General features: G+C 43.1%; 1 protein-coding gene across 1 annotated transcript in view; it reads left to right on the top strand.

Moving 5' to 3' along the window:
- The window catches only part of CASP10 (caspase 10), a 30081-nt gene that overhangs the window by 10722 nt on the left and 5628 nt on the right, over positions 1-13731 (top strand). Inside the window, exons 5-9 of the mRNA XM_022567401.3 lie at positions 2100-2209; positions 8148-8184; positions 9983-10059; positions 10892-11000; positions 12096-12588. Of these exons, the coding sequence (XP_022423109.1) occupies positions 2100-2209; positions 8148-8184; positions 9983-10059; positions 10892-11000; positions 12096-12588 (826 nt within the window). The remainder of the gene's footprint in view (positions 1-2099; positions 2210-8147; positions 8185-9982; positions 10060-10891; positions 11001-12095; positions 12589-13731) is intronic.

The following is a 13731-nucleotide window of genomic DNA, read 5'->3' as shown; positions in this document are numbered from 1 at the left end:
CAGTCCGCCAAGACTCCCCCCACCACTTCAGCCACCAATCTCAGGTAGTGGGTCCCCAGATTACCCACAGCTTCTGTTCAACTTGGTTACAAACCAGGGGTTCCCATGACCCCTTCATCAGGTTTGATAATTCGCTAGAACTGTTCACAGAACTTAGGAAAATAGTTTACTTACTAGGTTACTGATTTATTACAAAGTATACAACTCAGGAACAGCCAAGTGGAAGAGATGCAAAGGGCAAGGCATGGGGGAAGGAGCATGGAAGTTCCATGCCCCCTCCAGGTGGATCACCCTCCCAACACCTCCACTTGTTCACCAACCCAGAAGCTCTCTGAACCCCCTCAGTTAGGGTTTTTTCTTTTTGTTTTTGGCCACACTGCCTGGCAGCGGGATCCCAATTCCCTGACCAGGCACGGAACCCGTGCCCCCACTGCAGTGGAAGCGCAGAATTTTAACCACTGGACCGCCAGGGAAGTCCCTCAGTTAGGGTTTTTTGGTTTTTTTTTTTGGTACGCGGGCCTCTCACCGCTGTGGCCCCTCCCGCTGCGGAGCACAGGCTCTGGACACGCAGGCTCAATGGCCATGGCTCACGGGCCCAGCCGCTCCGCGGCACGTGGGATCCTCCCGGACCGGGGCACGAACCCGGGTCCCCTGCCTCGGCAGGCGGACTGCCAACCACTGCGCCACCAGGGAAGCCCTAAGTTAGGGTTTTTAATGGAGGCTTTGTTACGTAGGCACGATTGATTAAATCATTGGCCACTGTAATTAATTCAACCTTAGCCCCTGTCCCCTTTCCACAGTTCTGGGAGTAAAGCTGAAAGTTCCGACCCTCTGATCATTTGATTGGGTCCCCTGGCAACCAGCCCCCATCCTGAGGCTATCAGGATGTCCCCAACCACCAGTCATGTCATTAGCATACAAAAAGACAATCACTTAAGAGAGTGTAGGGTTTTAGGAACTGTGTGCCAGGAAAAGGGGCAGAGACCACATGGATATTTATTATTATATCATAGGTCTCAGTATTTTAATATTGACTTTCTACAGTCCTCTGAGAGTTTGGGCATAATTCTGCCATTTAGGATGAAGGACTAAAGGACTGAAAAGAGAGTAGCTATGCAGATTTTAGGCTTCTGTAAGTGAGGTGAGTGGAAAGATTAAGCCCACTGTACCTGATTAGGACACAAGCTCTGTTTAAGGACTGCCTGGATATCTTTCTGAGTTTTCCTGAGCCTTGGTGTTTGTTTTAATATTTTAAATTCATTATTAAAAATAATGTATAATAATTATAATAAAATTAAATAGAAATTCAAATAATGACAACAATACAGAGTGTAGGAGGTAAAGTCTTTCTCTTCTTTTTCTTCCACTGCTGGTCCATTCCCCAGAGAGAACCCCTGTTTGGAGTATATGTTTGTAGCTTTTCTTCTATATAGAGATAAGTGCATGTGTGTATGCATGTATGGAGAGATAGATACCTATAATACATATTTAACTAAGATCATGCTAATCATATTCCATAACTTGCTTTTTTCCCACCTAATATATCTGGCATTTTCCCATGTATATAACACAGATACGGCTTATTTTTATTAATGGTTCCATAGAGACATATTTTATGTATATAACATATGTATTTAATCAACACTTTTAAATGGTTTTTCTTTTCCTTTCCTTCTCTTCCTACCTTCTTTTGCTTCTTTCTTTCGTTTTCTTTTTGCTATTGCAGTCTGAGTTCTGGTTTTATTTCTTGAGGTAATGTTTTTGTAATCTTTATTTAGCAGTTACCTGACACACTGAGCACTGTAAGTTCTGAAATGGTATTTAGTAAAGTATACAGTAATTTTAAGGAACTAATTAACTTACAAAAATAATAGAAATAGTAGGGAACAAAATATCATAATATAAGGAATGAAAATATAATGATAAAAATAATTTATAAATTCACATTTTTCTCGATATCTACATGTCGGCCTCTTTAAGCAAATGCCACTACAAATCTACAGGTCCCTATAACATAATTTCTTATGATGATGGGTTATTTCGGATTGCCACTAGTCAGAAGGTGATTGTTTTGTTTTTCTATCTGATTCTATTCCCAGCCTCCCAGGTACGGGCACCTCCTGTAGCCAAGGAAACTGAGTCATTGCATCAAGGAGAGAAAGAACTATTTTGCCACTCGGACATTAAGCAATTGCTTGGAGCCTTGCCGGTAGGTTCATTGGTGTGTTGGTAAATGTGTAACCACCAGCTTCACTGCAAATGGGAGAGAGAGAGAGAGAGAGAGAGAGAGAGAGAGAGAGAGAGAGAGAGAGAATGATTTGTAGCATTTGGTGTAAATACTCCTACCATGGCTGATTTCAAGTTACCAACTTGATATTAACTGTATTGCAGAATTTCTGAAAATCTAATGATTGGTTCTCACTAGCTGTTTAGAGCTTACTCCAGTACACCACTGGGTTGCTTTGAAATGGTTCTGTTCTTATCTGTGGGATTCGATCACGGACGGCTTCATGGGCGTACAGCCTGTTCAATCGCACAGGGCCCATACTTTTTGAATGCTCAGCTGTCATTGTTTTGAAATTCTTGATAATGTGTGAACAAGGGTCCTCACAGTTTTACTTTGCACTGGGTCCCAGAGGACAAGAACTGGGCTCCTGTAGTACCCAGCAAAGGTAGGGTAGGTAGAGGGGGAAACACTGGGAGAATTTGCAATCCATTCTTCACAACATGATCATGGTTCTTGGAAGACACATGACATTCTTCCCTGGGATTTATGTTTATTCCCATCTTGCTTGGCAGTTCTATTTTGCTGACATCTGTCAGCATCAATGAAGTTAGGTTGTCCCTGGAATTTTTTGTTTTTGGTTTTGTTTTCTAATTGTGGTAAAATACACATAACATAAAATTGACCATCTTAACCATACATAAATTTTTTTTAAAGTTGTTGTAAAATACAAATAACATAAAATGTACCATGTTAGCCATTTTTAAGTGTACAGTTTAGTATTGTTAAGTACAGTCACATTGTTGTGTAGACAATTTCCAGAGCTCACTTCATCGTGAAAACTGAAACTATATCCATTAAACACTAACTCCCCATTCCCCCTCCCACCAGCTCCTGGCACACACCATTCTACTTCCTGTCTATGAATTTGACCATTCTGGGTACCTCATATAAGTGGAAGCATACAGTATTTGTCTTTTTGTGACTGGCTTATTTCACTTAGCATAATGTCCTCAAGGTTCATCCATGTCAGACTTTTCTTCATTTTTAAGGCTCAGTAATATTCCAGTGTGTGTATATACCACACCTTGTTTATCCATTCATCCATGGATGGACACTTGAATAACTTCTACCTTTTCCCTATTGTGAATAATACTGGTTATGAACATGGGTGTACAAATATCTCTTTGAGACTCTGCTTTCAATTCTTTTGGGGTACCCAGAAGTGGAATTGCTGGGTCATATATCATTCTATATTTCTTTTCTTTTTTCTTTTTTTTTTTTGGCAGTGCCTCGGAGCTTGAAGGATCTTAGTTTCCCGACCAGGGTTTCAACCTGGGCCTGGGCAGTGAAAGTGCTGAGTCCTAACCACTGGACTGCCAGGGAATTCCCTATATTTCATTTTTTGAGAAACCACCATACTGTTTTCCATAGCAGCTGCATCATTTTGCATTTTCACAAACAAGGCACGAGGGTTCTCTACACCCTTGCTAACATTTGTTATTTTCTTGGTTTTTGATAGTAGCCAACCTAATGGCTGTGAGGTGGTATTTCATTGTAGTTTTGACTTGCATTTCCCTAATGATTAGTGATGTTGATCTTTGCACGTGCTTGTTGGCTATTTGTATATCTTCTTTGGAGAAATGTTTATTCAAGTCCTTCGCCCATTTTTTAATTGGGCTGTTTTGGAAGTTTTTTATTTTTATTTATTTTTTAAACATCTTTATTGGAGTATAATTGCTTTACAATGTTGCGCTAGTTTCTGCTATACAACAGAGTGAATCAGCTATATGTATACATATATCTCCATATACCCTCCCTCTTGCGTCTCCCTCCCACCCTGGAAGTTTTATTTTTTAATTCTTAAAAAATTCTTTCATAGCTTCTTTACTATTTTCATGGTGTCATATATTTACAGTTATAATTATTATTTTAAAATTTGGAAGTATGTTTAATCTTATAGAAAAGTTGAAAAAATGTGAATAATACAAAATTTGTTTGCCCAGATTCACCTACCTGTTGTCACTTTTGTCCCATTTGCTTTATCATTTGTGTGCTCTCTCTTTATTTGTATACGCACACACATAATTTTTTCTGAACTTTTTAAGGGTAAGTTGCATACATCATGGCTCTTTACCCCTAAATACTTCAGTGTATATTTCATAATAATAAGGATATTGTTTTACAGATTATAGTACAGTTAAATTAAATTATATAAAAGTTTCACCAAGTCAGTGGTCCATATTTCAATTTTATCTGTTAACCCAATAATAACTTTTACAGGTTTTATAGCTTTTTTCCCTCCAGTACATAATTCAGTCTAGGATCATATATTGCATTTAGTTGTCATGTCTCTTTAGTCTCCTTAAATCTTTTCATCTCCACAACTTTCTTCCTCTTTTATGACATGGACACTTTTGAAGAATATAGTCACCACCACCACCACCTTTTATTAAAAAAATAGAATTTTCCTCTTTGTGTGTGTGTGTGTGTGTGTGTGTGCATGTGTGTGTGTGAGTGGTGTTACCTCATGTTTAGGTTCAAGCTGTATATTCTGGCCAGAATATTACATCAATGATACCATATCTTTCTCAGGGCATCCCATCTGCAGGCATGTGGTGTTCATTGGCTCCCTATTCATGATTTACATTTTGATTATTTGGTCCAGATGTTGTCTGACTTCTTCACTATATAGTTAATTTTATGAAGTTACTATTTTTTCCCTTGAAATGAATTAAAATGTCACCTTAGATTGAGCATCCATTGATGATTCTTGCATGATTGAAAAGCAATGATTTTCAAACTCCAGTATTCTCTCCACATTTATGTTACCACTCAGCATTTTACTGTAAGCAGGAGTCCTCTTTTCTCCCTCAAAAGTTGTTTTGCCTACTCAGCTTAATTCCGTCCCTTGCCCACATTTTTACCTGGTTTTGTGCTCAGAGACTGATTTGCAAGTGGAAAACACACATGCGCGCGCACACACACACGCGCGCGCGCGCACGCACACACGCACACGTGCGCGCACACACACACACACAGGAGTTTCCCCTTTGCCTCCTAGAACCTGAGTAGTTTCTAAGGCGTGTGGCTCAGCCTTAACCTCTGAAGTGCTGCTGTTTTGTTGCTGTTGGGTGATTCTGGTCATGGCCAGATGAAGACGGAGAATAGCCGTGGTGGTGCTGGGAGTGCAGGAGGCTTTGGAGGGCAGAACCTCACGTTACACACATGCTTATAGGTTCTCAGCGTTGAAAGGTGTCTTAAAAGTTATCTAGGCCACGAGTCTCTCTCCATGAAGTGACAGATAAACTAAAACTTAGTAAATTATCTCATGTTTCATATGTACCTGAAAGGTTTTCTTATATAAAAGAGTACTGCCAACAATTGCATTTAATGAGAAGAAACTATTGACAACAACAAATCAATAAACAGTCTACAACAGGAATAGAAAAGGGTTTTATTTGATCCAAACTGAGGACTATAGCCTGGAAGACAGTTTCTCAGATAACTCTGAGGAACTGTTCCAGAGAAACATGGTTTTCAGCAGTTTTATGTCTTGTCAGAGCAAAGAACATCAAAAAAGTCGGGGAAACCTTCCTTCAAGGTTTCAAAAACAAAAACAAAAAGAGATCAGCATGTACACAGCAAGTCGGTATGGCCTTGGCACCTAAGTCGGTATGGTCTTATCATCAAAGGAGGACCAGCATTGGTGTCCCAGGAAGGGAGGCATTTAATCTTTATAACTATGGACATTTTTTACTTCTGGTCAGTGCGCCCTTTTCTTTAATAATTAAAGCAGGTGTACAGTGTATGCTTGATGGGCCACAAACGGGCTGTTGTAGTTAGCATAAAATTCAAGTTAACTCATGGATAAGCCAGGATGACTTCCCTGTTCCTCAATATGTGAAAATTTCTTTTATCAAAACTGTATTTCACTCCAATAAAGAAGTTAAAAGCAAAAAAAGATCCGCCCTCTTAGCAAGTGTCAAGTATACAATACACTATGTTAACTACAGTCACCATGTTGTACATTAGATCCCCAGAACTTATTCATCCCGTATACCTAAGCTTTGTACGCTTTGACCAATATCTCCCCACTTTTTCACCTGCACCCCTGCACCCCACCAAAACTCTGACAACCCCATTCTACCCTGTGAGTTCAACTAGTTTAGATTCCACATGTAAGTGAGATCATACATTTTTTTCTTTCTGTGTCTGGATTATTTCACTTGGCCTAACATCTGCCAGGTTCATCGACGTTTTTGCAAATGGCAAAGGATTTCCTTCTTTCTTGGGGCTGAATGATATTCCTTTGTACAAATATATACTCCATTTTTTTGTCCATTCATCTGTCGATGGACAGTTAGGTTGTAAAACAAAACGAAACAAAAAGAAACTGCATTTGAAGCAGCATCCTCTAATCTGTTTAAAAACCAAATCAATATTTCTTTGTGTGTCCTAGCCTTTTCTTAAAGACATGCATGCCCTCTAACGAGGAGACATAACAACAGCTGCTTTTTAAGGCCTTACTGGACCCCTCTGGAAAACACTGGAAAGAAGACCAAGTGTGGCCAGGCAATGGGTCATTCATTCATTCCTCTCTGACACAGCTACTTGGGAGGTATCAACAGGGGATGCAACATTCTCAGACAAAGAGAGCCAGACAGACCCTAAAGCTTATTCCCAGTCCTTTTTCTGGCTGATTTTATCAGCACGAGGGAAGAGACAAACCAAAGAAACCTGGGGCCTGGAGATGCATGGGTTGAGCCCACTGCTGTATCTGTGATGCCCTTAATCCCAGAAAATTCACTCAGCTGCTTTCAAAACCAACTGTGCAAACCCAGAAAACAGCCTGCCTGGCCCTTGGATGCTGTTGAGGAGGACTCTAGGGTGCAGAAGAAAGGGAAATGTGTCTTGCAAAAAGAAAGGCAGGAAGTCTTCTGGAAAGTGAAACTAAACAACTTTGCCTTTGTTCCCTCAGAGCCCGGAACAGCAGCACTTCAGAGATTAAGGCTGAGCCACACCCCTTAGAAACGACTTCCGTTTCTCACAGGCAGCTTGGGAGTCAGGCAGTGCAGTTCCGGTCTGGCTCGCCCTCCTGCAGTCAGAAGCCTGGTGGGCTCCACCAGGGAGGCGCCCCCAGTGACTTGGGGGTGACTTGCCTGTCACGTCAAACAGATGTCCTGGTACTTCCCACCACACAGCCAGTGGCAGGGTCAGTCCTTCCCCAAAACGTCGTGGTCATGTTCCCTTTGGGGCTTTCAGCTGCAGGCTAAGGGCTGGGGGTGGTGGGAATGGAGTGGATGGGGAGTGGCTGCAGAAAACACAAAGGCCCTAAACTGTGCTTCAATTTTGTATTTAATTTTATAAAACTAAAAGGAAAAACTACTGAGAACACTCAGAGAAGTCTGCATTGCTTCCCTGCCTTGCTTCTCCTCCCCCCATAGATTACCATTTTTATTAGTTTTTTGATTTATCCTATTGAAAAAAACCCACTCGTATCTCTCCTTTATTATGAAAGACGGAGCACACTAAATACCAATCTTCACATTACTTCTTTCATGTCACTGTATCTCCTGGGGAGATGGTCTTCCGCCTTCTACCACACTGTGTGATGAACCGTCGTTCTTTCGACCACTCCCTGTTGGTCAACATTAGGGTTATTTCCAGTCTTCAGTTATTCCAAATAATGTTGCAATGAATAAATATCTTTGTGTATGTGTCATATACTTTTGCCGCTGTGTCTTTGTGAACCTTCCCGTTTGGAAGGACGAAGTTGATTCTTTTCTTGTTACCTGCTAGTGACTTTTTCTATGGCTGGGGATCAGGTATTTTTTCTTCTCTGAATCAAGCCTAGATTTTCAGCCCTTACCCTAACTGTGTGAATTTCCTGCAATTCATGAATTTCCTCTTGCCTCAACAGGAGGTGTCCTGGCAAGATGAGCATGCACAGAGTAATGGTAGGTGTTTCTAATACACTTTTTTTTTTTTTTTGCCACGCTGTGTGGCTTGCAGGATCTTAGTTCCCTGACCAGGGATTGAATCTGGGTTCCCCTGCAGTGAAAGTGCTGCGTCCTAACCACTGGACAGCCAGGGAATTCCCTCTAATACACTTTTTATAACTTGGATCAGTACGCCAGTAATAGATATATTTGATACATACCAAGCAATTTGGGGTGACTTGGGAGAAGGCTTACACATTAGTGGAGAATTCAGTTCTTGTTCTAATTCAGGGCAAGCCACTGAATGTGTGGATTATACCAGGCTTTTCCATGGGGGCGGATGTCGAGGGCTGGGTGGTTTCTACTTGGAAAGCCTAGCCTACCAGCATCTGGGGAATGCAGAGCTGGTCTCCCTCCACCCTTCAGAATGAGGTCACCCTCTGTGGGGAGGGACGGAGCCCTTGGCGGGCAGAAGCCCTCAGGCCAGCTGCTGCAGCGGCAGGAGCAGAATGTAGACTCTGTAGAATAGTATGGCTCCAGATGCTGCTTGTATTTTTCAGAGGGAAAGAGGCGGTCAGAGGGAGGGACTTGGCAACAGTGTGTTTAATGTTCTGAATCCTTGCCCAGCAACCATGACCTTGAAAAACCACTGGGCTAAACTGCTTACAAACAATCAGGGTTCTGGTGTTCTCTCTATGATGTGTCCATTCCTCATTTCTTTTTTTCCTGGAAATTTAAACTTCAGAGTCCAATACACCCCACTTTCCTAGGGACTTTTGTCTTTCTGCCTATCTGGGAGGCTGCATGATATGATATGGATGAGAATTATTGTTACTGAGCTCTTGTCATGTGCCAGCCACTGTCCTAAGAGCTTCCTAGGACTTATCTCCTTTAATAATCCAGTCACCTGGAGATAGGTACCACTGTTATTCCCATTTAATGATGAGGAAACTGAGACCCAACAGGTCTGGTGCTTTGCTGAAGGTCACGCAGCTAGAATGGAGTGCAGTTGGGATTTGAAACTGGCGGTCTGACTCCAGAGCACACCCTCTGAGGACCTGGCTCTAACCCCTTGCAGCTACAAGAGCTCAGGCAGTGGTTTCACTTCTGAAAAACAAGCAGGTTTCCTTCAGTGCTGCAGTTCTGCCGTTTCAAAGTTGAGACCTGTCTTTGCTGGAGAGTTACCTTCTCCCACGTGGAGGGAGAATTTACAGGTGCGCGGGAGGACTGCAGCGGGGGTCCCATTTGGTAGGTTCTCTGGTCTGGAGGATCCTGGACTTACTCAGCCTGAGCTGAGTGCCCAGGACTGACCCTTAACCGTGTTAATAGCTAACTCAGGCCTCACAGACAAGGGCAGAGCTTCCGGATTCTACTGAAAACTTGCCAGTCGTGTGTGGGAGAAGAAAAGCTTCAAGTCACATTTTCCCTTTACTGTCTTCTGACAACTCATCTTTGGCTTCCTCTCTCTACGAAGGATTCTTATCCGGAGGAACCAGAGAGTTTGCAGGTGCACTTCAAAGCAGTGCAGTCCGCAGCCAATGCCAAAGCCATGACTAAATTGATCCCAGGGCTGTGGTGATTTTTGCTCTGCCCAAATTGGGTCGCTGGGCCTTCCCCCCCCCCCCGCCCCCCGCCACCCCGCTCTTTCTTTTTGGTGTCTGCCCAGCCTCTCTCTACCCAGTGACAGATAAATGTTGACTCAACCCAACCAAACTTTTAACCAGAAACACTTGAGCTGATTCCAACCCATCCTCTGTAAGGAAATCTAAGTGTTTGGGGAAAGATATGTAAAGAGTCTGAGTACTTGTCTTTCTAGGTGACAGAGCAACCCCGGTCTCCCTGGAGATGTTGGGATCATCTGTTGACACTCTAACTTCTGAAACCAGCACAAAGGTTTGCACTGTTTCCTCAGGTCTTCTCCAACTAGGGTCCAGCCCTTAAGGACTCTGTGGGCTCAGATTTTTGTTTCTATCTTGGTTCTTCTTCCTGTCTCTGTGTGATTGTCTCTGTTCTTTTCGCCTTTTTCTGTAATAATCAGAAGTGTGTTGACCTTTGCCTATGGAGGTGATGTTATTGCCCTTTCAGTCATGCATATCCTTTGAAATATGCAGAGAGGGGAATTTCTTTTTCATCGACTGAAGCCACTTCTTTTCTGCTTGGATCAAAACTGTACCATGTTTTCAGGAGATCATTGTAGCCACAGAGAGGCCCTGCTGAAGCCAACTCAGCTAATTTGTAATCAAATGCTATTTACAGTAATCTTCAAAAACAATTGCACATATTTTAAAATTCACACTGTGATCTCTACAAAAGAGATTTCTCTGTTTTTGGAGGAATCAGATCACTCCAGAATCCTACCATTTTAAAAAACAAATTACCATTTGATATTTTTGTTGTCTTGTTAGATCCTTACCTATGCTTTCTTCACTTTGCTAATCCAACAAGAAAGATGCTTTCGCATAAACTCTGGGTTTGCCAAAGTTAAAAATACATATTTTATTATTTAACACTGCGAATTCACATTCTGCAGGCAAGACAGGTGAAGTTTGAGTTTTAATGAGGACCTGGCATTCTACCTTGGAATTAATCGTTAATTCCAGATCAGGACCAGGGTCTTGAGAACTCTCTGCCTTTGGTACTGATAAATGGAGTGGTTGGTTAGAAACATTAAACCCTTAAAATAAGCATTCCCTAATAAGTGGTTCCTATCTCTTCTTCTTTCAAGGAGACAGCTGTGTACAGGATGGATCGGAAACACAGAGGGTATTGTGTTGTTGTCAATAATCACAGTTTTACCTCACTGTCAAAAAGACCAGGGACCAATAAAGATGCTGGTAAGAAAGTCTGGAAGTGCATGAAATGCAAGTTAGAAATCTTAAAATCACTTTTTATTTTCACATTTTCTTTCTGTAGTTTTTTTTCGTTTGGGTTTTTGGTTTTTTTTGCTGTACGCGGGCCTCTCACTGTTGTGGCCTGTCCCGCTGCGGAGCACAGGCTCTGGATGCGCAGGCTCAGCGGCCATGGCTCACGGGCCCAGCTGCTCCGCGGCATGTGGGATCTTCCCAGACCGGGGCATGAACCCGTGTCCCCTGCATCGGCAGGCGGACTCTTAACCACTGCGCCACCAGAGAAGCCCTCTTTCTGTAGTTTTTATCTTCCATGTAAATATAAGGATGATATCAGAAATGTTTCTAAGCTTCCTGTATATTCCTGGTGTCTTAGTCCATCCGATGGCATCTAATACCATTAGATGCCTTTTAAACAGCAAACATTTATTTCTCACAGTTCTGGAGACTGGGAAGTCCAAGATCAAGGCTCTGGCATTTTGGTATCTGGTGAGAGCCCACTTCCCAGATGGCCGTCTTCTCTCTGTAACCTTATTCAGCGGCCAGGGCAAGATTGCTCTTTGGGGTCTTCTTAATGGGTTCCACCCTGATGACCTAAGCACCTCCCAAAGGCTCCACTTCCTAATACCCTCACCTTGGGGGTTGAGGGGGAACACAGACTTTCAGACCATAGCTCCTGGGGTCACTGACCTGCTTAAAGAGTGACCAGAGTCCCTGACCATTTACGACTCTGGTTGGGAGAGAGCACCTGGGTCAGATGAGACAACCTGGGTTAGAGTTGTGCCTCCACCACTAACCAGGTTTGTGATCATGTGGGAGATTCATGGGGCCTCAGCTTCCTCATCTGTGAAATAGGATAAAATTCTGGCCTCTGCTGACTCACAGGATCATTGTGGTAGCACTGTGGCTACTATAAAAAGTCAGGTGAATTGTAAAATTTTATTGTTATGAAAGTAGAAAAAACACCCAAAGCTTCAGCCTATTTGCTATGCAGATTTTTATAACTACTAGCATTGTTTCACCCCTTCATTTTGTTTTATTTCCCTCCATTTCACTATTTCCCCTTTCTCTCCTTTTTCACAGAGTGCCTGAGGCGCGTGTTTCAGTGGCTTGGGTTCAGGGTGCATATTTATGTCAATGTGACTAAAGGCCACCTAGAGGAGGTTCTGCAGTATTTTCGGACTCATCCAGGCCATGCTGATGGAGACTGCTTTGTGTTCTGTGTTCTGACCCATGGGAAATTTGGAGCTGTCTACTCTTCTGATGGGAACCTCATTCCCATCCGGCAGATCATGTCTCACTTCACGGCCCAGCAGTGTCCCGCTCTGGCTCACAAACCCAAACTCTTTTTCATCCAGGCCTGTCAAGGTGAAGAAATACAACCTTCCGTATCCATTGAAGCAGATGCAGTAAATCCTGAGCACGTGCCCCCTTCCCTTCAAGACAGTATTCCCGTTGAGGCGGATTTCCTTCTTGGCCTGGCCACTGTCCCCGGCTACGTGTCCTTTCGGCACGTGGAGGAAGGTAGCTGGTATATCCAGTCTCTGTATAATCATCTGAAGGACTTGGTCCCAAGGTGAGAGTTTTGAGTTGTTCCATTCACCTACCTGTTCATTCATTCATCTATCCACCTACCTGTTCATCCATCTATCCACCCACCCATGCATCCATCCATGCATCCATTCATCCATCCATCCACCCATCCAACACACCTGTATTGAGCACTGGCATGTAACTGGAAAGGAAGATACAGAATTTAAAAAAAGACACAGTCCCTGTCCTCAAGTTGCTCACAATCTGGAAAGACAGACAAGTATATGGGGAAGATCATTCCCTATGGTAAATATACATTGTAAAGCATAGGTGTTATGGGACCATATGGAACTAGCACCTCACCCAGATTTGGAGGATCAGGGGAAGCTTCTAGAGATGCCAAATAGATGTTAGGTGAATAATCAGGGTGAAAGACATTCTGGGGAGAGGGAACAGCATCAGTATAGGCAGGGAGGCCTTTTATTTGTTCCTTCATTTATTTAGTATCAATCACTTGCATTTACTGAATGCCCGTGTGCTGCCTTTGGCGTTATAATACCCGTGGTTTCCTGCCACTGCTCTGACAACTTTCCTTCTGTCTCTGTCACATGCTCTTTACCTGGCACAATGGAAATGGGCATTCACCAAGGTTCTGCCCCAGCCCCTCTCCTTTGCTGTCTCTCTATAGCCCCTTTTGGCAGCTTTAGCTATACCTGGCGGCCACTGGCAGCTCCATGAAAACATCTCCCAAGTTGCCATCTCTGAGTTTCTGAAAGGCAGAGATGTTTCATTTAACCTTATATCCTCGGCACCTGACACAGTACCTGATACATTGTTGAGGTTGATAAGCATTTGCTGGACCAGTGAGTGCCGGGTTGAGTCAACCTCATTCTTCGGGTCAGTCCCATGCATTTCTCACAGCCTGCCAGACATCCCACGCCTCTGTTGCCTTTGGGCCTCACATTCAGTATGCACAGTCCTGAATTCATCTTCTTAGCCCTCTCCAGGGGTTCCTACTCCTGAATCCCCATTGCTAGGAACAGTTCCAATTCTGGGAATTCAGGATTGGGAACCAGGATGGGAGCCTTGAGTCACCTTGGCTTTTCCTTCTTCTTTACCAACCTCTCCATCAAAGACCAATTCCTATGGCATCAGGGAAAATGCACTATTTATCAAGGGCCTGCTA

Source organism: Delphinapterus leucas, chromosome 8 (assembly GCF_059928025.1).
Source record: "Delphinapterus leucas isolate spDelLeu-1000000601 "Yukka" chromosome 8, BTC_Dleu_Yukka2, whole genome shotgun sequence".
In the NCBI taxonomy this organism is placed as follows: Eukaryota; Metazoa; Chordata; class Mammalia; order Artiodactyla; family Monodontidae; genus Delphinapterus; species Delphinapterus leucas.
Note: the sequence above shows the minus strand (reverse complement) of the source record. Positions and strands in the feature narration are given on the sequence as shown.